The 27,249-nt window shown below is 37.6% G+C and overlaps 1 protein-coding gene across 1 annotated transcript in view; it reads right to left on the bottom strand.

Moving 5' to 3' along the window:
* GUCY1A2 (guanylate cyclase 1 soluble subunit alpha 2) overlaps positions 1–27,249 on the bottom strand; it is a 279,157-nt gene that overhangs the window by 63,982 nt on the left and 187,926 nt on the right. Inside the window, exon 7 of the mRNA XM_006098838.3 lies at positions 8,215–8,358. Coding sequence (XP_006098900.1) covers positions 8,215–8,358 — 144 coding nt within the window. The remainder of the gene's footprint in view (positions 1–8,214; positions 8,359–27,249) is intronic.

Genomic DNA, 27,249 nt, shown 5'->3' with positions numbered 1-27,249 from the left:
GATTGGTGTTTCAGATTTCTTAGGATATATTCCTGGAAGGATTACTGGGTCAAATGGCAGTTCCATAGTTAATTTTATACTATTGACAGTATCACAGGACTACAGGGACAAACATTAGTGGTCTTAGCTAACCCTCCATACTTTGAGAGGAGACCCTGAAAGGCAACACCATAGGTGTAATAGCAATAACATCAACATAAGGTGAATCAGAAGTAAATTTCCCCTCAAAGACCTAAACCCAGTGTTGATTGCTTGAGCTCTTAGCAATTCCCAACCAGAAGCACATGCAAAATTTCCCTATAGGAGAGTAACATCATTCTAGGTCACAAATTATTTTTATAATTTTGATACATAATCTCTAGCACTCAAAACATAAAATAATTAGGCACACATGCGTCAAGTAACATGACTAAAAATTAAGTGAATAAACAAACTACGTGGGATCTAGAGAATGGATTTATCAAGCAAAGAGTTTTAATTAACTATGGCTTGTATATTTAAGGAAATAAAAACAATGCAAAATTTGTCAGATAAATGAAAACTTAAAAAAACTATAGCCCTAACCAGTTTGGCTCAGTGGATAGAGTGTCGGTCTGTGGACTGAAGGGTCCCAGGTTCAATTCCAGTCAAGGGCATGTACCTTGGTTGCGGGCACATCTCCAGTAGGGGGTGTGCAGGAGGCAGCTGATCGATGTTTCTCTCTCATTGATGTTTCTAGCTCTCTATCCCTCTCCCTTCTTCTCTGTAAAAAATCAATAAAAAAAACTATAAACTGCTATAAGCAACATTAAGTATTAAATACATGGGTTTAATAGATGATTTTCATAACTGATTGGGGAGAGTATTAGTGAGAAGGTAGATCTCAAGAAAATATGTAAACTTAAGCTCTGATAATTAAACACGAGCAAAATACAAAAGAGAATCTGTTGTAACCTTATCTACTGGTAAACTCTCAGTGAAACATACTTTAAACATATTATTTTTTAAAAAACATAAACCTGTTTCTAGTATCAAATAAATTCATTATTAGAATAGATCTACTAGTAAATAAATTTAGGCATACATTTCAGCAGTAATATTATGTAACATTTTTGGGTATTATTGTTTTAATAAAACAATGATTTACTAAAATGCCAGTATGTGCATTATCGAGGAGATTAAAAGTAAATTGAAATGGACCCTGGCTGGGTAGCTCAATTAAATAGAGTGTCGTCCCAATGTGCCAAGGTTGCAGGTTCGATCCCTGGTCAGCATACATACAAGAAACAACCAATGGATGCATATATAAGTGGAACAATTGTTTTTCTTCTTTCCTCTCTCTCTCAAATAAATAAATAATTTTTTTTTACAAATTAAAATGTGTTTATTGGATAAACATGAGAAGTAAGGATAAATGGGCTCAGTATCTTGATAGTGAGTTCATATAATGCCTATGCACTTCTTCCTGACTTCTTAGGTTTATCATCTTAGATATAGATTCTAGAGGTAGAGCCTTTCAAATAAGTATACACACTTCAAGATGAAAAGTATTAATTAGAATTTTATAAATAAAAAATTATCAAGAATCACAGGGAATTAATCCAAGTTATCAAATAGTTTTTCTTTTTTCTAAATACAGTCTTTGGCTGTACTCTCATGATGTTAACTAAATATTACTATATTTGCAAAGAGTAAATCCCTTCAAATATTCAAATAATAGCATTAGGTTTCCTTTATAAATAACAACTACTTTTAAATTAACTGGAAAATATTTATTTCATAATCTCAAAAATCCTGTAAGTTCATTAGAAGACTTAATTGAAGCGTTAAGGAGCTAGAATTTAATGTGTATTGTACATTAATAGTCCTGCCTTTGAACTAAGCAGTTAAAAGAAATTCATAGCATTTCCCTGATTTGCAATTGAGATTGCTAAACACATTAGTATTTCATGACTATACAATGTTATTTTAAACTCTATTTCACAATCTCTATAATTGCTGCATTATATAAAATGTACTGTTCTCCGAACTAATGAAGAAAATTTGCATTTTTATACTTATGTGATGAAATTCAATAAAAATATTTTTAAAAACTGAAATATAGACATAAAACTTACATGTCTGGATACTAACACAGTTTTCAAAAGCTTTAAATCATGAAAATGTTACTTGTCTTCCTACTATATGTTTAATCACATACTCTAGTCAGACCTCAACCAAACTTCCCTTTCCTTACTACCTTTTTTTTAAACAAAAAAGCACAGTGATAAATGTTTTCTCATTTTAATCAAAGAGTGGTTAAATTATTAGTACAAGTTAGTCTTTTCGCACTAAAAACTCTATTCAAAATACTTTGAGCCCTAGCTGGTTTGGCTCAGTGGATAGAGTGTCCCAGGTTCGATTCCGGCCAAGGGCACATGCCCGGGTTGCGGACTCAATCCCCAGTAGGGGGTGTGCAGGAGGCAGCCAATCAATGATTATCTCTCATTATCAATGTTTCAATCTCTCTTTCCCTCTTTCTTCCTCCCTAAAATAAAAAAGTATATTTAAAATACTTTTATAATATTAGGTTCACAAGTTATTGAACAGCATGAAATTATATAAATTTTTAGAGAAATCACCATATAGCTAGTTCAAACAAAAGAGAGAGAATGTGAAGCTGATTTTACTTCTCTTCAGTTGTGTATATTTTAAGATATAAGAAAACCAGCTTTCCTCTAGAGAGGGAAAAATGGAATAGGCAGATTGCAGCATTAGAATAAACATCATATTGAGAAAGAAAAAAAAATATTCTTAGTCACTATTTTTAAAAGCAGTTTTAATTAAAGTCACTTTGGGCTGAATTTTTAGAATTTATTATATAAACAGACCATATTTGTGTGTCATGCTTTGTAGAGTCAGTCTAGAACTATCCTGAGTTTCATTAGAGTTCTTATCTAATCTAATAAAAGAGAAACATGGTAATTAGCGTACGACCGCTACACTTCCCATTGGCTAATCAGGGTGATATGCAAATTAACTGTCAGCCAAGATGGCGGCCAGCAGCCAGGCAGCTGGAAGCCAACAGGAGGCTTGCTTGCTTCAGTGACAGAGGACTCTAACATTCCCCGCCTGCCTTGCCGGCCTCTGAGCTGGCAGTTTGAAACTTTGTAACAAATATAGAAGCTAAACAAAACCCCAGAAACCAGCTTTCAGCCGGCCCGGGATCTCAGAGATGGAGTTATATATTGTTTCAATTATAGAACCGAACCAGATACCTGCTTTCAGCAGCGGAAGCCTCAGAGCTAGAGCCAGAGCTAAAGCTGGCCCAGAATAAAAAAAAAAAAAAAAGGAGTGGTTGGGAGCTTCAGTCAACCACCAACTTGAAAGCAGCCCTCAGCCCCTCACCTAGACTGGCCAGGCACCCCAGTGGGGACCCCCACCCTGAAGGGTGTGTGACCAGCTGCAAACAGTCATCATCCCCTCATCCAGGCTGGCCAGGCACCCCAGTGGGGACCCCCACCCTGATCCAGGACACCCTTCAGGGCAAACCAGCTGGCCCCCAGGCCTCTATCCTATATAGTAAAAGGGTAATAATGCCTCCCAGCACCGGGATCAGCGAGCCCGCAAGCTCTCTTGCACTGATCAGCGTGACAGGGGGGACCCCAACCCCCTGATCGCCCTGCTGCTCTGTGGGTGATAGAGGGCTGGTGCCCCAACCCCCCCCCCCACGGGCCCTGCTCTGTGTGTGATGGGGTAGACCCATAACCTCCCCATCGGCCCTGCCCTGAGTGTGACAGTGGCAGCACCCCAACCCCCTGATCGGCCCTGCTCTGTGGGTGATAGAGAGCGGCGCCCCAACCCCCTGATCCACCCTGCTCTGTGTGTGACAGGGGGCTGCGCTCAACCCGCTGATTGGCCCTGCTCTGTGCGTGACAGGGGGCAGTGCCCCAACCCCCTGATTGGCCCTGCTCTGTGCGTGACAGGGGGTGGCGCCACAACCTCCCAATCGGCCCTACCCTGAGCATGACTGAGGGTGGCATCGCAACCTCCCAATCCGCCCTGGTCTGTGCATGACAGGGGGTGGCGCCCCAACTCCCCAATCAGTCCTGCTCTGAGCCCGACCAGGGACTGCACCTAGGAATTGGGCCTGCCCTCTGCCACCCGGGAGCAGGCCTAAGCCAGCAGGTCGTTATCTCCCGAGGGGTCCCAGACTGTGAGAGGGCACAGGCCGGACTGAGGGACCCCCCCTTCTCCCCCGAGTGCACAAATTTCTATAATAATAAAAGAGTAATATGCTAATTAGACCAAATGTCCTTCAGGACGTCATTCCGGATGTCCTTCTGGGTGAAGCCCGGGGCCAGAGGGAAGTTGGGTCCTGGGTGCCAGAGGGAAGCTGGTGCCCACAGCTGGGGGAAGGAAGGCCTACTCCTGCATCATGCAGGCCTACTCCTGCAAATTTCATGCATCAGGCTTCTAGTAGAAAGATAATTGGCTTGAAGTGAAGAAATGAAATGCTATATTCTGTGTGTGTGTGTGTGTGTTTAGTTAAAAAAGTTAACCCAGTCAATTTTACAGTTAATGATTCAAGGATATTATCAAACATTTACAAGCAATTATAATAGATAATTCAGTTTCCTATTTCCCATCATGACAGGTGCCTCAAAAATTTAGAAGGCATATAAAAATTATCAATCTATTTTTCAAAATTTGTGAGGTTTGGGGAGTTTTCTTTTGAGCAAGTATTACAACTCAAATGGCTTAAATTTTAAATAGCCTACAAACTTGGACATTTTGAAGTAAACAATCAACTGATCACATATCAATTCTAATGTAACACCCAAATATTTTTAATGAATGATTATTTCAATAAATTTAGAAATGTTCCCATGGCACCAAGTTAGAAGCCAATTCAAAATCAAATTAATGTACCAAAAGAAAACAATCCCAAACCATGAAATAATATAAAATAATAATGAAGCTAAACTTATTAAGGTGGTTTTAATATTTTGAATTCTCCTTCTGCATTCTTATTAAATCTTTATGGACATTTCCTCTCCTGGATTTAATAAGACTGTCTGATTCATGAGACAGAGCTAATGGAGTCTCTCACAAATAAAAATATAGATGAGCACATCTGTAAAACACAACTCCCTGGTTTTGTTCTTTGGTCACTTAAATTGCTTTGACAAGGATGAATCAATACAAACATATCTCCTGCAAAAGAAAATCCAAAATAGAAAACCCATCCCAAATGATAACACTGCCCAGATGGTAGTTTTGAAAATGTAAGAGCTGGTACGAATGCAACGTGGAATGTGTCTATTTGCAGTTTGCAGCTGATCTGAGACAGCTTTCTTGCGTTTGCCTGTTTCTCCTGACTGTGGTAGAAGTGCCATCCTATACTTGATTAACTAGATAATTATGTCCTGACTTGAACTAGGTGTTGTTTTTTTAATGCTCCATGATTTTCTGTTTTCACCACTGGTAGGAGTTTTCTCTTTATACGTTTTAAAATGATCAAGTATAAACATATACGTGCACACTACAGAGTAGTAATAAAAGGAATAATTGCACACTATGACCCCTATGTCCATTTTCCCTACTGCCTCCTCCCTCTCGTCATCACTTTCTTTCCCTTTGAATTAAGCACCATCATGAATTTTGTATTTATCATTCCCTTTCTTTCCTTTACATTTTTTCCATCAATGCAAGTATTTCTAAACAGCACATGTTTTCAAATTTTTCCAGTTGTGAAATGTAATTAAATGCAGTAAAACTACAGAATTCCTCTATGACTTGCTTCTTTTGATCAATATTATGCTTTTGACATTCATCCATGTTGATGTTAATAGCTGAAGTAATTCATTTCCCCAACTGTATAGTATCCCAAGGTGTAAGTATATCCATTAGGTGGATATTTCAGTTATTTCCAGTTTGAGATTATTGTGAAAAGTATTGCTGTAAACAATCGTGTGTGTAACTTCTGCTACACGTGCACAAATACTTCCCTGGAGCAAATGCCTAGGAGAGCGATTGCTGGGTGGTAGAAAAGGCACAAAGTGAACCTTACTGGTTAATGCCAAGGACATTATACCATTTACACTCCCACCAGCTGTGTGTGAGGTTTGCTTCAGCACCATAGCCTCACCAACAGTGGCACTGTCAGACTTTCGAAGTTGTACCACACTAGTAGCAAAAAAAATATTACTCTTTGCCAAAAAAAAAAAATTGTTCTCCAAGTCAAAAAATCTAAATTATAAATTTATAGTTTTACTAGAGGCCCAATGCACAAAATTCGTGCAAGGGCCTCGGTCCCTCGCAGCCCTGGCTTCATCTGGAAGGTCGTTCAGCTATCCAGTCTAATTAGCATATTACGCTTTTATTATTATAGATAGTGTTATCTTTGACATTTAACCCATCCAGAATTGCTTTATGTGCAGACTCATGAACTAGGTATTTAATTTTAATATTTTTTACATGGATAACCAATTATCCCAAACCATTTATTGAATAGCCCATCCTTTGATAAAAGTCATCATTGTCATTTATCAAATCCTCTTTTTCTCTGATGTGCTGAAGTCTCATTAAGAGATGTTTAGGTTTTGGGTTCCTGATTTATCTTTTGTAGAATTCTTTAGAATTACTGTGTCTGAGAATTGATTAATGTCTTTTAATAGTTCCAAATTTTTTTCCTTTTTGCATTGCCTCTATTAAGTCCATTTGGAACCTCAATTGGACATATATTACATCTTCTCACTCCTCCATGACTCCTTCATATTTTACATTTTATGTTCTCTGATTCATATTTTACCATTTTTAAGTCTCAGAACTTAACATGGATAATTTCTTCAGTTCTAACTTTAAGTGTACTAATTTTTGCTTCAGCTATGTCTAATCTGCTTTTATATTCACTGAGCTTTTTAAAAAAACATTATGTTGACTCCAAACAAGTTCTCTGGTTCTTTTTCAAAGCTACTGTTTCTGCCTCACATTTTAAAACTTCACTTTTATTTCTTTAATTATATTAAATATTGTAATTTTTATTCTGCTTGAAAATTGTGATATTTGAGAACACTCCAGTTCTGTTTTTCTCATCTTATCTATAGTGCTTTGTTTTCCAGAGTGAATGTGTGTGTTTTTGCTTGTTTATTTTATTTTGTTTCGTTTTGAATATCAGCCACTGATTTTCCAGAGAATGTTATCTGTGAAAAGTCTTTGAAGATGAGATTGAAGTTGTCTTCCTCCAGAGAGGAAATACTGTTTCCTACTCTCACTGCTAGTGACAGAGCCCTTCATTTAAGTTCACCACTTAAATTTTGTTCAATCTGTAGCCACGTGTGATTGGCACATTTCTTTCTTTTCTATAACTTCAGTGTTGTGCTTAGTAATCTTTAAACAACACTTAAAAAACGGTTAACCCTGCATTTTAATAATTCCATCAGAAGGGACACTCAGGGATTAATTTGCTATAATGCCTGAACTAGAAATGTACTCATATTTTAAGACTTTATTTTCTCTAATTTTTTTTAAACTCATAGTTAGTGATCTGTTATAAAGGGGCTTCCTTAAATTCAAGGTTACATCTCCGAATGCAAGATTTCTGGTTTATAAGGACTCAGAACAACAACACATTTGGGATCCACTGGATTCTGGCAAAATGATAGCGATGCGACCTAATCCATTCTCACAGGTAGTTACCAGACTGCAGGGAGCCATCAGTACCACAAAGAGCACAGCTCACCAAAGGTTACATTTTCCATTTTTAAAGTTTCCTCAATTGCTGGGCTCCAACCTTCAAGCTCTGCCACATAAAAACTGCAGAAGGCACCCTGAGGCCTGAGGCTGCGTGAGGGATAGCTGTACACCACTCACAGGAAGTTGCCCAGGTCCATTTTCTTACTTTTTTTGTTCCTCATTTTTTGGATTATTTCTCTGACTCTGATTCTGACCATCATTCATGCTTGGATTTGGTAACCTGGTCACTGAAAACAAGTTCTTCCCTTTGATCTAATCCTTTAGCTCCTTTGTTTCCCCTCCATGGTAATTTGCCTTCCACACACCTTTTCCTGCTTTAGACCACATTCCATTTGTTCTGGTCCTGGCTCTATGAGTCAACTCTAGCTATCCCTCATCTTCCTTGAGCACGTGATTTATCTAGATCTGTGTTACAGTATGTAGGGTGCTGAAGGGAATGTCTTGCTCCCTTCAGGTAAGCACGCGCTACTACTCAAAGCTTTGTGTTGAGAGAGCTACCTGGATGGGCCTCCCGTCAGGTGTCAGCACCTCTTCTGAAAGCTCCATCATCTTCAGGGCCATGAGCGCAATGGGCTTGGCGTGGCAGAGGCTTTTTCTGTGCAGTCCCGCAGCGACGCAGTATGCGTCACCTATTGTTTCCACCTGCAGCAATCAGACAAATCAAATGCAAACATGTGATAAACGGCCGGAATAGAAATGATTAGTTATCTGCAATCACAAATGTTGCTGAAAAACATGTCAGCAAAACACCGGCAAATTAAGCAATTAGACCACTGAGAGTAATCAGAGCCGAGTTTGCAAACAGCCTCAGTCAAATGCTGGCATCTCACGCCAGGGCTGCTCATCGCCATTATCACTATGGATGATCCCTGAAATCAAGAACAACTGGAACATAAAATAATATGCTCTGCAAAAAAAGAATCGTCAGTATTTTATCCAGACAGTTTCTAAATAATGACCTTTTCCAAAGACGCCTGCTCATCTTCCTCAAACCTTCAATAGTGGCTGTATTTGAGATGAGTAATTCCTGTGCACAATCCCATGCATAGTCCCACCATGAAAGAGTTAACAGGCACTGTGAGGGTCTCTCTGACCCTGTTCTAGTTCTGTTGTCAGCATCCATTCTGAATTGCCATTGCTTTTGTTCAATATTTTAAATATTGACCCCAGGTTAAAATTCCCAAATTTCCAAAGCATAGAATAGGCATAAAAATTGGGGCACATCTTATTTTCAGAGGAAAGTTCACTAGTTATCCAAAGTAAATACGATGGTAAAATCTCCAAGTGTTCTAATATTTTAATTAGAGAAAAGAGATGAAATATTGTATAAAATGCTCAATTCCAATATCATATTTTCTCTGTAGCCCTCCATGGCCCTCTATTAGTTCCTAGTAGAACAAATCCTCTCTTCTATTCTGTTTTAGCACTTTCCACACACTTTGCTATAGTTTTAATCCTAGGCTATAATCAATATCTATCTATGTATAATCAATATATACTCCTGGTTATGATGTAAGCTCTTTAAAAATGCAATATCTGTTTTTTTATCTTTGTATTCACAGGGCTTATATGGTGTTAAAATGTAGATATTTAACAAATATCCACCAAATGAATAAATTATTCTACCATGTTTACCATGATTATAACAATAGACATTCTAATTGTTTTCTCATTTCACTTTTTTTTTCCATGAGCATCATGTAGATCTGCGTAGGAAAAAAATGCCTTTAAATGACCAGACATGCTTTATCCTAAATATACCAAGAATTATAAGATATTCTATTAGTTAAGATTTAATAGCCATAATTAAATTTCACGTGAATGTATTCTAATACTATAGATGTATTAAAAGATGTACTGTACTGCATTAAATTCTGTGACCATTAACTTAGACAATATGATGAGAAAACTTAAGAAGCCTAAGAAGCCAAAATTATCACTTGCTTATCAGAATCTTATCAGGAAATACACATAAAAAATGATTCCAATACCCTCAAACTTATAATGAAGTTCAAAATTTTCACTTCAAGATCTGTTTTCTGGTGCCAGAAAAATGGAAATAAAATCATATAAGAACAGAAAGATGATGCAATGTGAATTGGCAAAGAGTTTATTCCTAAGACTAGAATATACTCCCCCCAAAGAATCTCCACTCAGAAAGACACCCAGCAAATAATAAACGTTAATATGTGGCCATTTATTATTTCTTCCTTAGAAACACAAAACCTTTTGCTAATTCTAACATTTATCTCATCCTTTTGTATTTCTACACAATTTTAAAATCTAGAAGACTTTTAGCTATGTACTTTGAAACTAACTTCTGATTTCCGGATATTAGAACACATAGTCAATTTATTTGTATAAACTGAATTGTGTCACAGTCACTCTGCGCATATGTGTTCCTGGAGCATGATCTCTTCTTGAAATCCCTACTGTCATCATTTTCCTCAGTAGCATCATCTCCATTATCTTTTCAGCAAAAGTTTATTGAGTACCACTAAATGTGCATTTCCAGAAATTGTACCCAAAGAGTAAGTATTAGTTATATGTTGCACTTTCTCCATAGGAGTATCCTATATAATAAAATCCTAATATGCAAATCAACTGTATAGTGGGACAACCAGTTGCTATGACGTGCACTGACCACCAGGAGGAAGACACTCAATGAAGGAGCTGCCCCCTAGTGGTCAGTGCACACCCACAGGGGGAGTGCCACTCAGCCAGAAGCCGGGGCTGACAGCTGGCGAGTGCAGCAGCGGTGGCTAGAGCCTCTCCCGCCTCCTCAGCAGCGCTAAGGAGTCCATCTGCCCGCTTATCCTCCAAGGGGTCCCGGACTGTGAGAGGGCACAGGCTGGGCTGAGGGACCCTCCTTCCAAGTGCACGAATGCCATTCACTGGGCCTCCAGTGTAACATAATAGTGCAGATAAGATGAGCCAATATGTTACTAATTGATACAAAACATAAATGTAATGAAGTAGAAGATAAATATGTGCACAACATAAATATAACAAATTCACATTAAAACTCATACATATTGTGTAAGATTTTATAGCATTTAGTTCCCAAATATTTGAAGTCAGAATAGCGATCAGAAATAACAGGATCAAGAAAGAGTCAATAAATGGACACACAAAAGAATGGCCTTTAGTAAAATGTAGCATCCTTACAATTATTCATAAACACCCAAAATAAAATTTAAAAAAATCTAAAAGATGTGTCCACCATACTAGGCTAAACTGTGCTGAATTAACAAAATAACCTCCAAACCTGAATGCCCTAAAACAGTGATGGCGAACCTTTTGAGCTCAGCGTGTCAACATTTTGAAAAACCCTAACTTAACTCTGGTGCTGTGTCACATATAGAAATTTTTTGATATTTGCAACCATAGTAAAACAAAGATTTATATTTTTAATATTCATTTTATATATTTAAATGCCATTTAACAAAGAAAAATCAACCAAAAAATGAGTTCACGTGTCACCTCTGACACGCGTGTCATAGGTTCGCCATCACTGCCCTAAAATAACAAGGGTTTGTTTCTGATTCGTGCTACATATTCATGTGGGTTAAAAGCCAGGGGCAGAGGAGGGAAAGACCTTGCTATGTCTCTTCACTCGGGGGACAAGGCTAACAGCACCTCCTCACCTGGAGCAGGTTGTCATGACAGAGGAAAGGAAGCTCTGACAAATTATACACTAGCTTTTAAAGCTGTGCCCAGATGTGACATATATAGCTTCTTCTCAAGATTTAGTCACCGAAGAAAGTCACACGGCTATATGCTTAACATAAAGAGGATGGGGAAATGCTACCAATCTTGTGCCCATAGGAGAGCCAGTAACATTTGGCAAATAGCACTAGTGAATAATGAGTAAATAGGGAATAGTTTAAAAGTTTTCATATACTCAGGTGTCTGTAAAGAACAGGCAGTATATCTTGTGTGATGTTTTTCTTTCCTTGCAGATATATTCAGCATCTTAACCTGAAAATCTTGGCTGAAATACTACCACCTTAGTAATGCAGCTTTCCATTAAAGCTCCGTGCTTTTCTCTAAAAAAACATCACTATCAGGTCTATACACGTTCAGCAGAATTAAGTATATGTGAAAATTCTAGTGGCTTCTACTCAAAATCATTAGTTGACTTTGCCTCATGAGGAGCTGCAGAAGTGAAAGCATTATGTATCAATTAGAATTGATCTTGAGGATGTTTCCTTGAGTTAAACCAAAGTAAAACAAATGGAAATTGTGAACATACTACAAAAAAGCTGCCATAAAGTTGACTATGTTTTGAATTCCTTTTTAATTGCTTCAGTGTTTTTAAAATAAAATGTTAAATACAATGGATCCCTTAAAATAGTGCATTTCCTTTATTTTCAGCGTCTCCAACCTGCTCTTAAATAAGAATGAAAATAAGGATGGCTAGACTATGCATGGAGATGGAAAAGACAGTGCTATGCAAATGTCTGCAAACTTTATATTCTTTTCTGAACATAGAAGAGGAGGTTTAAATACTAAAAATATTATGTACAAATGTTGTCCCACCATTATTTTTATAGCTGTCTTTATCAAACTTTAAAGAAGTGGCCTATCTCAATATATCTTCTTCTCAATCCCTTGTTGTCAAAATTCTCTCATTTCAGAAATAAACTTTTTTAAAATTTTTAAAAATATATATTACATTGATTTTTTTACAGAGATGCAGGGAGAGGGATAGAGAGTTAGAAATATCGATCAGCTGCCTCCTGCACAGCTCCTACTGGGGATGTGCCCACAACCAAGGTATATGCCCTTGACCGGAATCTAACCTGGGACCTTTCAGTCCCCAGGCCGACGCTCTATCCACTGAGCCAAACTGGTTAGGGCAGAAATAAACTTCTTATGTATTCACTCTGTTTGTTTATTTATTTATTTATTTATTTATTTATTTATTTATTTATTTTTTATTGTTGAAAGTATTACATATGTCCCCTTTTTCCCCCATTGAACTCACCACCCATCCCACCCCCAGGCCTTCACCACTCTATTGTCTGTATCCATGGGTCACGCCGTATAAGCATATGAGTTCATTGGTTGATCTCTTCCCTCCTCCCTTCCCACCTTCTCCTGCCTTCCCTCTGAGGTTTGACTGTCTGTTCGATGTTTCTATATCTCTGGGTCTATTTATGTTCATCAGTTTATGTTGTTCATTAGAGTCCACATAGGAGTGACATCATGTGATACTTATCTTTCTCTGACTGGCTTATTTCTCTTAGCATAATTCTCTCTGGTCCATCCATGTTTTGCAAATGGTAAGAGTTCTTTCTTTTTTACAGCTGCATAGTATTCCATTGTGTAGATGTACCACAGTTTTTTAATCTACTCATCTGCTGATGGGCACTTAGGCTGTTTCCAAATATTAGCTATTGTAAATTGCCCTATTAAAATACCAATGTCATATTTCACAGACTTAGAACAAATACTCCAAAAATTTATATGGAATCAAAAAATACCTCGAATAGCCACAGCAATCTTGAGAAAGAAGAACAAAGTTGGAAGGATCACAATACCAAATATCAAGTTATACTACAAAGCCACTGTACTCAGAACAGACTGGTACTGGCACAAGAACAGGCATATAGACCAATGTAACAGAACTGAAACTCCAGAAATCGACCCAAGCCATTTATGGTCAATTAATATTTGACAAAGGAGGCAAGAGCATACAATGGAGTCAAGACAGTCTCTTCAATAAATGGTGTTGGGAAAATTGGACAGATACCTGCAAAAAAAATGAAACTAGACCACAAACTTACACCATACACAAAAATAAACTCAAAATGGATAAAAAATGTAAATGTAACACATGAAACCATAAAAATCCTAGAAGAAACCATTAGCAGCAAAATCTCAGACATCTCTTGTAGCAATATGTTTACAGATACATCTCCTAGGACAATGGAAACTAAGGAGAAAATAAACAAATGGGACTACATCAAAATAAAAAGCTTCTGCACAGAAAAAGAACCATCAACAAAACAACAAGAGAGGCCACTGCATGGGAGAACATATCTGCCAATGATATATCCGATAAGGGGTTAACCTCCAAAATTTATAGGGAACTCAAACAACTTAACAAATGGAAGATAAACAATCCAATTAAACAATGGGCAAAGGATCCAAATAAACAGTTCTCCAGGGTCGGCATACAGAAGGTCAGAATGCTCATTATCGACAAATCAACAAATGATAAGTGTTGGCGAGGATGTGGATAAAAAGGGAACCCTGGTACACTGCTGGTGGGAATGTAGACTGGTGCAGCCTCTGTGGAAAACAGTTTGGAGTTTCCTCAAAAAATTAAAAAGGGAATTAGAATTTGACCTAGTGATCCTACTTGTAGGGATATATTCTGAGAAATCAGAAACACTCATTAGAAAGAATATATGTACCCCTATGTTCATACTGACGTTAGTTTTATCATGTAAAATAATTTATTTTAGCACTAAAAGAATATCATTCCTGTAACATTCTTCTCCCTTCCTTCCAGGCTAATGTTCAAGAAATATCTAAGAGGTTTCTTGGAAATTTGGGCACAGTGGGGAGAGAAGAGTGTGTTTGTTGTAGGGAGATTGTGGTATTGGAGCGAGGTTTTGATCAGCCTAAAAGAACACTGCATACCATAAGGCAATTAATCACCCCTGTGCCTTGGGACTCATGATACCTCAGTCCTTCAGTCCTACAACCCTTATTCTGCCTTCCTTTGAACTTTCTATGATTTGTGAAAGAGAGCTTACGTAGAGGTAATAAGAGCAGAGGGTCAGCAAACTTTGTCAGTCTACCTTACTGCACGACCTCTCTCTCCCTCTGGATATTACCAAGAAGAGAAGCAAATTACAAAGTCTGTTTTCTACTTGTTATGCTTCTGTTTTTGCTTCTAATGTCTTCAGAAACAAAAAGAGAGGGACAGAGATGGAGGGAGAGAGGAAGGAGACAGGAGAGGAGTTGGAATAAGATGTAGGCAGGCCCTGACTGGTTTGGCTCAGTGGATAGAGCATCGGCCTGCGGACTCAAGGGTCCCAGGTTTGATTCCGGTCAGGGGCATGTACCTTGGTTGCGGGCACATCCCCAGTGGGGAGTGTGCAGGAGGCAGCTGATAGATGTTTCTCTCTCGTCAATGTTTCTGACTCTCTATCCCTCTCCCTTCCTCTCTGTAAAAATCAATAAAATATATTAAAAAAAGAGATGTAGGCAGACAAGTGCAGCCTAAAGATGACAAATGTCTTCATTTGTCTCCTAGCACCTCACAGAGCACTTGGTCACTTGATCATAATCATGTGAGTGAAAGGGGCTCGCATGTGTGCTATATTCTTCATGGGCTCATTGGTAGTGGCTAAGAACACTTGATTCTCAGAAGGGATACCACATTCACCCTTGCTGTGTGGATGGAGCCACACCTGTCAGCCCCATCACCTGTCTGACATTAGGTAGGTTCCTGCATGACAGGAAAAGAGAGCTCAGTCTTCCAATGGTTGGCAAGGAGTTTGAGTCCACAAGCAGTTCTGCAGAGACCAGATGCTGGGGTTGCTGGTGGTCTGGGCACGGATTATTGAAAAGCCTGGGAGGAAAAGGTTGAGCATAGCATAAGCCTTCGTGAAGACTTATCAGTAGCGCAAAAACAGGAAAAACTGAACTTGGGTGCATTTCGAAGCCCCTTACGTTTTGCTCTTCACCTCATACAGGCTTAGCAACTCTCCACCGTTTATGTCTGTTTTTCCTGATACTCAGCAGGGTGGGTGAAATGTGCTCCAGACCAAAGATAAAAATCCAGGTGGTGGTGGCCAAGCAGAGGTCTTAGGGCCATGGAATGTCCAATGGACATACCGAAAATGAGTAATTTGCCACAGACAGCAAGCATGAATGCAGTTTTTCATTGTTCTTGAGGTTGCAATTCTCTCTCTCTCTCTCTCTCTCTCTCTCTCTCTCTCTCTCTCTCTCTCTCTCCCAGAATGTGGAAACATTTTAATTGATGAATCTTGTACCCTCACTCAAGTGCCACTGCATTCGCCTAAATATGGGTTCCAGCTGGAGGAGGGCCTTGCCAGCCTGAGCACTCACTGTCCCTAAATCCAGACTGAAGAAAGTCCTTGGAGACATCATATTCAGTGGCCACAGCCTTACCACCTCCTTTACCTCTAACACTTTATTTTCTTTCACAACTTCTATTCCTCTCCCCATGGATATCACTACATCATCCTCACTTGTACCTCCTCCTCCTCCACCTTTTCTTTTTCCAGGATTCCTATCTCTCCACTTGCTTTTCATCCACCACTTCCATCACTTTCCTAATCTCTTTAGTTGCCATTGAGAAGATGGCACATTTGTCAGTCGTTACCTTCTTAGGCAACCCCCCCCCCCACCTGCTTTTGCCTGAGACTTCTATTCCACTGTGAACCAGGTCTTTGTAGGGCATTCCACCCAACATTAACAGGATGTGGTGGGGGGGCTTCCCTCCTGAATGCAGATCACTCACCAGTACCAGAGATTCCAGAGAAAACTGAGGCATCACAGGTGATGACTGGCAGGATGGGGTAGCCTGAATATTGCCACAGCCCTTGACCCAACACTAAAGAAGGGGGCATAGGGTCAGAATACTAAGTAAGAATTTTATTAATTGTTTTAAATTATATCTAATTTCTACATTTTGGGGAAACTCTGAAATTATTTCCCAGGAATTGTCCTCTCAGAAAGCTTTTCAAATGTAACTCTCAGGACCACCTGTGTAAGAATCACCCAAAAGTACTTGGTAAACATTAGATCCCCATGCCCCACCTAAATCAGACTCCCAGCTATATGCATTTTCACGTGTATTTTATGGTGTATTTTATGATTCTCAAAATTTGAAGACTCGTGGTATATGATGTGAGTTAAAAATATTACAACATTCATCTAGATAGTCACTTCTTTTAAGAGCCAATGAGCTTTCAGAAAAGAGAAAAGCACTTCTATCCAGAACTCCAGCCATTCATTCCTATATACTCCTATCTCTTTCACTCTACCCATAGGGACAATAAACTTCTCCACATACTTCCTTATTTGTCAGAAACTTAGATTACAACTTCTGGCCCCCACACATACACCCCAAATGCTGAGAATCACCTAGCACAGTAGATATTCAATGATCCAAAGTAAGTTTGTTGAGTTTAATTAAATACTTCCAAGTGAATTGTGCATAATGGTTTAGCAATTCAAATGTAAACAACTTTAAAAATTTACTAACAAAGCTTCAAAAAATATCTTCATTCCTTAAAAAATAAAATCTATCTAATTACACTCACTTTAGTTGATGTTTCTGACCCAAATACTACTTCTCTTAAGGAAGTCTCTGTAGTGCTCAGCTGATACAGCATCAAAAAGGAGGTCATGGATATAAATAGAACAGTGATTTAGCCTGGGAACTATTCCCAAATGAGGGAAAATAGAACCCAAATGACTGCCTATCAAAGAAAGCTCTTTTCCTGATAAAGCTCTCAGTAGATCTATCAAAGTACATTTCAGTTCTGCCCAGGAATCTCAATCATGAAGAAAATACTGTTGCCAGGCTCCAGGTTGTTTATCATGAAGATTATTGAATACTGAGGCAGATTAGCAAAGAAAAATATATCCAAATACCCAGTCAAAATTTCTTTCTAAATTCTCAAGTTAGATGTGGGAGACTGAACAATTCTTTCTGCTGTATAGTAAACTGTCTTCTAAGATCTTCACTAGTATGACTCCAATGTCCACTTTTATTCACCACTATCACTTTAATTTAGTCCATGTCCCAATCACAATGAATAACTCAATGATCTTTACAAACTTTCTATACTTCCCACCCCTGCATTTATTTTCAAAGTTACTATTCAAAATCCATCCATTCACTCTTTATAAAAATAAGTATTGAGTCTATTATTTTCAAAACCAAAGTTTCCAGAGATTCTTGATTTACCAGAATTTTAAACATTTTCCCAGAATATGGTGAATGTCTGCTATAATTTTTAGTAAACATATAATGAATTCTAAACAATGTTAGTTGTTGTCAAAACAGTGAAGTTTCAAGACTTATTATATAGCTATAGTAATCATGACAGTGTGGTATTGGTGGAAGAATAAGCAAATTCACCAGTGGAACACAATAGAGATCTCATAAATATACCCCCAATATAGTCAACTGATCTTTGAAAAAGGTAGAAAAACAACATATGGAGCAAAGGTAGTCTCTAAGACAAATGAGACTGGAACAACTGGACATCCACAAGGAAAAACAAAAAACAAAAAAAGAGGATCTAGACACAGACCTTCCACCCTTCACAAAAATGAACTCAACATGATCACAGACATAAATATAAAATGGAAAACTATAAAACTCCTAGAAGATAACATAAAAGAAAGCCTAGACCACCCTGGGTATTGTGATGCCTTTTTGGATACAATAACAAAGACAAAGACACAATCTATAAAAGAAAAATCTAATAAGCTAAACTTTATTAAAATTAAAAACTTCTGTACTATGAAAGACAATATCAAGAGAAGGAGAAGACAAGCCACAGATTGGGGAAACATATTTGGAAAAGACACAACTGATAAAGGATCATTATACAAAATATTTAAAGAACTCTTAAAATTCAACAATTAAAAAAATCTGATTTTTTAAAAATGATACTAACACCTTACCAGACATGACACCAAAGATGTACAGATGGAAAAAAATAATATGAAAAGATCTTCACATCATATGTCATCAGGGAAACACAAATTAAAACAATACTGAGATACACCACTACACATCTATTAAAATGGCCAAAATCCAGACCACTAACAACACTGAATGCTGATGAAGATGTGAAGCAACTGAAACTCTCATTCATTGCTGCTGGAAATGCAAAAAGGTACAGTCTATTTGGAAGACATTTTGGTGATTTCTTACACAACTAAACATATCCTTACCATATGATTCAGGAATTGTGCTCTTTGGTGTTTACCTAAAGGTGTTGAAAACTTATGTCCACACAACAACCTACACACAGGTGTTTATAGCAGCTTTGTATAAAATTGCCAAAACTTGGAAGCAATCAAGATGACTTTTCAGTACATGAACGGGTAAAGAAATTGTGGTACATCCAGGCACAAAATATTATTTGGCACTAAAGAGAATGAACTATCAAGCCATGACAAGACAAGGAGACTTAAATACACATTACTAAGTGAAAGAAGCAAATCTGAAAAGGCTATATGCTGTGTGATTCCAGCGATATAAATTCCTGGAAAAAGTAACACTGTGAGGACAGTAAGTAGACCAGTGGTTGCCTGTGATTGAGGAGATGGGTTGAACAGGTGAAGCAGAGATAACTTTTAGGGCAGTTAAAATACTCTGTATGATATTATAATGATGGATATATGCCATTATACATTTGCCTTAACCCACAGACTGTGAAATATGAGAGTGAGCCCCAAGATAAACTATGAATTTCGGGTGTTGCATCAATGTAGCTTCATCCTTGGTAAAAATGTGCCATTCTGGTGAGTGATGTTGATAATTCCAAAGACGATGGGGCAGGATGTATATGGGAAATCTCTGTACCTTTCTCTCAATTTTATTGTAAACATAAAACTGCTTTAGGAAAAATAAAGTCTTTTTTTCTTGAAGTAGATAGGACAGCCCAGTTAGTAAATCAAGTGGAAATATTAAAGATTCACTTTTTAAATAAACATAAGCTAACGTCCATAAATCCCAATAGCCTCAGGTATCTATGGAATTACTTTCTTTTATCCAGATTAATTACAGTTTAGAAAACAAGCCTTCCCCAACCCCTTTTCCATGAGCCAAATTTGTCACATTTCCACATCCACCTTTCAAGTCATTTCTTTTCTGAAAGTGTCCCCAATCCTTCAGTAGGATATCATCTCTGCTTCTTTTAGAACCCCAATAAAACTTGGCTTCTACACCTCTTATACTGCAGTCATTGTGTTTATACTTTTTTTTATTATCATCCTGTCTAGATGGCCAAGTCATTTAACTTTGAAGACAAAGACAATATGTTGGCTATCTTTTTTTTTAAGTCACACAGGGACTAGCAGAGTGCTAGTATAGTAGACACTTCAAGAGTTATGACTGAGTCAAATTGTATTATAAACATCTCTATCAAGAGCTATGTCAATAGAGATAATGTATCAATTACCTTTAAAACTCAGTCATTGCTAAAGGACTCCAAAATATGTCTATTCTATCAACTCAGGTTAAGTCTACATAATGCCAAAATAAGAACATATTCCAGTGATCGGGTAAACAATGGAATGGAAGTATTTCCACTAACTAGACAAACTTGACCAGTTCATTCAGGGTTCCAATATTGACTTAAGTCTCTTGTATCTTGCCAGCCCAGGTAAGGTATGTATTTAAATTATGGCAAAACTATCTTTATGTTCTACTTTTGTCTAATAACTATTCAAACCTATACCCCACCCTATTTTAAAGTGATTTTTATAAAGCAAATCTACTTGCGTCACACTGCCATTCAAAAATCTTTAATGACGTCACAATTGCTAGATCACTCCTATGATTAAGACCAAAACTCTTGAAATGGCTAAAACATGTGTAGGTTTTAGCTCCTAATTACTTCTGTATCATTTATATTGTGCTAATCTTAATTTCTTCAGTTTCTTTAGTTGTGAGACCTCCCAGAGAAGCCTGATGGAATAGAAAAGGACTGAGCAATGCTAACTCCACTACCTATCATCTTTGTGAGCTCAAACAAGCTGTTTAACCTTTTAAAATCTAATTTTATTCTTCTGTGAATGGGAGATATATCTATTTTGCAAAGTTTCTGAAAAGATTAAAGAAGATAATTTTATAACCCTCTGGTAATAATTGTAATTTTAATTAATCATTAACTAGGTATTCTTTAATTATTTAATGTCTATCCCTAATGCTCAGTTATAAGCAACTAACAATATGAAACACGACTGTCTTATCTACCATTTTGCCCCTCTGCCTAATTTAGTACTTAGAACACAGACAATAATCAATAATTATTGGTTAAATATAAAATAAATCAATAATCATATAAAGAATTTAGCATGATAACTGGCACATATGAGCCACTCAACAAATATTAGCCTTACTATAGATTGAATGTGTCCCCCCAAAATTCATTTGTTGAAACCTAATCTGCAATGTGATATTTGGTTGTAGGACTTTTGGGAGGCAATTGGGGACCTTTGTAAGAGCTCTACCCTCATGAGTGAGATTAGTATCCTTCTAAAAGAGACCCCAGAGAGCTCCTTGTCCCTTCTGCCACATGAGGACACTGCAAGAAGACAGCCATCACTAAAGCAGGAAGTGGGCCCTCACTAGACACCTAATCTGTCAACACCTTGATTTTGGACTTCCCAGCCTCCAGAACTGTGATAAATAAGTTTCTGTTGTTTAAAAGCCACCTACTCTATGGTCTTTTTGTTTTATAAGCCTGAATGGACTAAGACAATCAATCTCCTTCCCTCCCTTCACAGCAAATTCCTCAAGACACTCTCTCTAGCCTTCGTCTTCTCTCATATAAATGACTCCAGATGTGTCACCTGCAACAAAAATGTGAGACCAATACCATTGTTTCCAGTTTATAGAAGCAGAAGCTGGGCACAGATCGGTCATGTGACTTAAGTAAAAAGGACAGAATAAAAAGTATATCTAATACCCTTCCCCCTATATTTCACTGTCATTGATTGCACTGTCATAAGCAGCTTCAATAGTCCTGGTCTGACTTCTTCCTAATGGTCAAAGCACCTTCTTTCATCAGAGGTCTGAAATAAGACCTACAGTTTACAAGGCAGTGACACTAGTAATAAGTGGAAAAGGGAGAGGCAAACGGTTTTATTTTTATGACAACAGAAAAAAATCTGTACAATATCAAACTTTGAAAGTCAAAGGAATATATTTTAGAATATTCCTTTACATTATTTTAAGAACAGCATTATTTTAATAGGTAGCTTTCATAGATTTCAACACATAAGGCACACACACACACACACACACACACGCACACACACACACATACCTGGATCAGCCATCTAACAAGAATTTTGCTTCAATGATTTCTTAGTTTTCCAACTTATTCAAAGCCATGTTAACAATTCACAGCTTGAAAAATGCATCAAAATGTATAAACATTTACCACCAAATACTCGAATTTAAGATAGTTACATTATCATTTCTTCCACTTTAAAAATGTTTATAAAATAAACATATACCCAAATCATTTACCATACACGAATAACCTATTAATAGGGAGTCAGCAGGATTGATTTGCACTTTGGGGACATTTTCCTAGCCAACCAAATACAGCTCCAACACTGAGTATCTAGAATCTAGAATCTCATAGAATGAAATGACTTTCTGAGAATTTCTCCTGTCAATCCCATCAAAAGATTGTAGCTTGTGTTTTAATCATTCCAATGACCAGATCATACAGCTGCAGCCAATGTATTTCATTGTTGGGACACTGATTTTTATAAGGATCTTCCACTAAGCTGAAATTTCTAACTCCTGCATAAATACCCTCTCTATTCTCCTTGAGCCAGAGAAAACAAATCTTTATGAAGGCCACCCATACTAATAAGTAGTGCAAAAAAAAAAGGTAGTGCAGATTTGTTGAATGAGTTTAAAAAGGAGACTAGTTATATTCTTAACTCTAGGCTAAAATTCAAATTGCAATTTAAAAATTTAAGCTCACCCTCCAACTATTATGTCAAGGGCCCTTTGTTCATAATAAAAAGGTCTTTTGCTATTAGCTTTTTTCACCCTGTGAACAATCCTGTGACATACTGTTGTTCTCATTTTAAAGGTATAAAATTTTCCTGGGGATTGTCAAAGTTACAGGATACCAATTTATGAAGTATACATAGATAAATGCTAGAACAATCTTTGGTCCTATTTCTGCCTCTAACTAATTAGAAACACTAGCTATCTGATTCATAAATGATTTCTGCCATTGTTTTCTAAAATACAAGCTTTTAGCTGAATCAGAACTAAATTCCAATAATATCTCTGCCACTTGCTACACCGATCTTCAAAAAGGACATAACAGCACCCATCCCTCAGGGCTCTCCTGGAAAACAAATATCACAATTAAGGCATCTTCCACTGCATCTGGAACACAGTTTGTATTGAGTAAATGTGAATTCCATCCCTTTAATTCCATGTTGCATTAAGGAATCTGTACCCTTTAAATCACTGTTGTTAATTGGTAAACAGAGGGAGGATTGTGTACAATGTTTCTCCTACAGTACAGCATTCATTCAAGGTTTAGTGAAAAAGGTAATAGAAACTATCAAATTCAATACGATTTGCTGATGGCATTGATGCTATCCTATCAGGTAAGTGTAAGTGAGAAGTCTCTGATCTAGATCAATTTCTATTTTCATAAACTCTTACAATAGCCAGGCATGATAAACCCTGATGGGAACATAACTGACATATTCCCATTCTGAAACATGCCAGAAATCCTCTGCTAAAGGAACTCAGGGTAAAATAAATTATTACTTAATGACAATAATTCTTTATGAAGAAAAGTTGGTATTTTAGGTGGATTTTTAAAATAAACATATTGAAGTAATTCACTATGTGGTAAAACTTGCAAAATGGACACAAATAAAAGCTAGTTTGCCATACTATTCTGAAAAAGGTGTTAGTGACAAACAGCTTAGCTCAGAACTTCTTTACAGTTTATGGCCACACAAAAGTTAGACATTCTGTAATGACATAAACTGCATAAGGCATCATGGTGTAATATTCACCCTTACAGACATCGGAAATCCGAGCAGCATGGACCAAATACACTAAGAAAACTTGCTAGAGACATGCATCATAAATTTTCAGACTGTTTTCAGAACTGATACACATTTCCTTTGTGTCTGATTACATACAGGCTGATAGAACAAAATAGCATAGATCGGGTGGCTTAAAAACAGAGTTTTCTTTCTGACAATTTTGGAAGCTGAGAAATCCTAAATCAAGGTCCTGGCCAGTTTGGTTCCATTCACTGGTGAGGGACCCTTCCTGGCTTGCAGCTGGCCACCTGTGTCCTCACCTGGCAGAGAGAATTTTGGTCTCTTACTTTTCTTATAAGGACACAGATCCCATCATGGTGCCCCTGTCCTTATAATCTCACCTGAACCTAATTACCCTCCATAGGCTCTACCTCCAAACACCATCACCCTGGGAGACAGGCTTCAATAATTAAATTTTTTCGAGGACACACACATTCAGTCCATAATACTCGGTATTATACAAATCAAAAACATCAATATCTTAGCAATTGCCAACTCTTTAGGAAATTAAAAATCAACAGGGAAATAAACAACAACCCCAAAACACTTTGATAAATTCAGCAAGACACTTTTATCAATTTCAATTTCTGCTTGGCAATCCAAATTATTTTAGCCTTTTAACTGTTTCAGAATTTGTCACAAGAGTAAAAGGAAATGTTCTCTGAATATAGAGAAAAAAATAATCCCGAAGTCATATTAGAATATAAGAAGATAAGCATTTTAGGTTCAGTTTCATAGTGTTGGTCAAGACATGGCACAAGTCGACATGACTTAAAGCAACACTTTTGTCTTCATGAATTTCATATTGTGGCTCAGGTTATTTAGATAAAACTAAGCCATGCAGATGAACTGTGGACCCATCTTCGAGAAATAATGTCCATAAGGACCCAGTAAAGATCATACAAATCCTGTATTTCAGGGATCTATGTCTCTCCCCCTACTGTTACCTCTCTACCTACCCTTCCTTCAGTCTTCCTCTGGCAGACAATGTGGTTCTAATAACCTGAAAGGATTAACTTGAGCAAATAGGCATTTTATCTTTATGTAATAAGCACCAGCTACACAATCTTTGTGTACACACAAACACATGCACATACAAGCATATGCATACGAAACACACTCACCATACATACCCAGAAACACCTATTTGAAGAATGATCACTAACATCTACATTTACTGCCATGGATATAATATCGTAATAAACATTTTACATAAATTTCGTCTAAAAGCTCAAAAACTATAACTATGCGGTAGATAAAAGTAGTCTATTTACAGATGGCAAAACTGAAGCAGAGAGGTTAAGTAAGTGGTTAAAGGTGGAAAGATGAAAACTTCAGTAGTGTACTGAAGCCAGCGCTAGGATTCAGCAGCTCTAGCTGAACGGATTGAGAGCAACAGGATAAAGGATCCAGCCTTCCCCTTATTTGACCCTTACCTCCAGCCCAAGTGCTTGCCAAAGCCAAACATATAAATGAAGCAAAACCTTTGTCAGGTAATTTTTAGGGTATTTTAAAATTCGACAATATAACCCCACCAGTAGAAAAGATATCAGAACAGAATGCTTATCTGTGACTTTCACCTTACCTTCTAAAGCATATAAATTAGTTCTTTTCTGCTCATTAAAATTGTGCTAAAAATACATACTAATTTCCATAACATTGTATAGTCTTCTATGGGACTCATGCCCCGTTATTAAGTGAGTGACTCAAAAATGTTTATTGATTGAGTGAATAAATGAATAGAATGGCGTGTGTGTTTTTTCACTTCAGAAATTCCTCTTTTTTAGGTTTTCTAGGAAGATACTGTTACTTCATTTCCAATGAAAGAGCAGCAAAAGTAAAAGGCATTGATGTTGATGGAATCCACTAAAAAGAACTAACATAAATCTTTAGTAGCTTTTCATTTCAAAAGCAGAAAACATGTAAATCTTGGGGAGGGGGGTGGAGAAAGAAACGTTCATTCTTTACTAAATGGACCTGGCATACAGTGCTGGGAAATGGAGTAACATGTTATATACATATTTATAAAATGCCAAGAATAACCTAAGTACCTAAGTACTTAAAAGGCTTTTTTATCATAAAACAAAATAAGGGGAAAAGAAAGCACCTCATTCCCACCCCCACCTCCCGCCAACCCCCTGCAAAATCCAGGTCACACTGGAGCGATATCCCTGAGATTCTGCTGTATTTTCTGAAGCCTGGCTGAAGGTGCAGGGAGCAGCCGCTGCAGGAGCTCCATGCTGTCAAATGGCAAAACACATCAAAATTCCTGAGGCAGAGAGTTCCGCAGCCTTGTAACTTGATGTGAGAAACGTCTGCTTTCAGCCCTTACCAAGGAGGTTTAAGAGGGGGATTCAAATCTGACATCGCTCCTTCTCTAATTTACAAACTGCTAGCGCATCGGTGCAAAGCCTTGGGGATCGGCACCAAGACATATAAATCCAAGGGCTCATCTGGCTCTCAGCTTCCCTGGGATATGAACATGCCCACTGAAAAGTGAATACTGATCACCTTCTACATCAACCTTTCTATCATGGATATCTATTCTGTTTACTTCTGCAGTCCGTATTTATTTTTAGAATGTACAGACTTTTTTTCCCCCACAAAGTAGCCAAGGAGTTATAGTTAATAGGAATCTATAGTTAATAGACTAAAGAGAGACTAAACAATCTACACATATCAATTAAATGAAACATACATGATCTTAATGGTTTTACTAGTCCTTTTTGCTATTGTATCTATGGAGGTTTGGAGCTTATAAAGTCAATAGAGTATTTCCATTGGTCTTTGAAGATTTTCAGAGCTCAAGGTATCTAGCAATTTGCAAATTGAATTAATGCTGTGAGTGTCCCAAATATATTTTATTCATTTTCAAGAACGGATAGAAATAACCTGCTAATTCTAGCATCTCTGTGGGTCTAGTTCCTGTTGTGGCACTTAAGGTCTCAAAAGACATCTCTGTATTTCAATGAAGTTGCCCAAGTTGGTTCCCTTTGACTCTAGAGAGGGGGTCCTCTCTGACTCTACATCTGCTCCTGGCCAGGGAAAAGCCTTTGGTTTTGTATCAAAGTGTGTCCTGCTGCCATCTTCTTACTTCTCCCAGGACACACTGCCTGGTTTCCATTTCCAGTCCCCTTGTACCCAGGACCAAGGTCTTGTGTCTCCTGAGTCTGGATTTCTGCCCCTTCCTACTCTGCTGGACTTAGCTCTCCCACCTGGACTTAGAATACTTGCATTCCCTTGCCAATATGAACTTTGTGTTGTTGCTTTTTAGATTTTTAACATCAGATTCCCAGATCTAACTGAATTCTGCTCCTGGCATTTCCTGGTTGCTCCATCTTGTTTTACTCCTTCTCCCCAACCCAAGCCTGAAATCGATATTTGATGTTTAACTCCACCAACATATCCAAACCCAGTTCAGGTTTTGATAAGGGAATGCCCCCCTACCCCAACAGAGAAAAGTATTTTATTACCACCATTTTTCAGAGTCGCCTGGGAAATATGATTTAAAAAAAGATTCATTATTTTAAACTTATATCCCTACTGCCTGCACTCCAGATTGTAGATCCCTCTGTCCCATTCTTGATATGCTATTTCTCTGTGAGGAGAAATAGGGAGAAGATGCTGACTGGTTTCTGACACACAGGGAGGCTGGCAGATGGGAGAATGCCCGACTTTTAAGATGCAGCTTCTCGAAAC

The sequence above is a fragment of the Myotis lucifugus genome, unplaced genomic scaffold, assembly GCF_000147115.1.
Source record: "Myotis lucifugus unplaced genomic scaffold, Myoluc2.0 scaffold_248, whole genome shotgun sequence".
In the NCBI taxonomy this organism is placed as follows: domain Eukaryota; kingdom Metazoa; phylum Chordata; class Mammalia; order Chiroptera; family Vespertilionidae; genus Myotis; species Myotis lucifugus.
The sequence above is the reverse complement of the archived record's forward strand: the minus strand, read 5'-3'. Positions and strand labels throughout refer to the sequence as shown.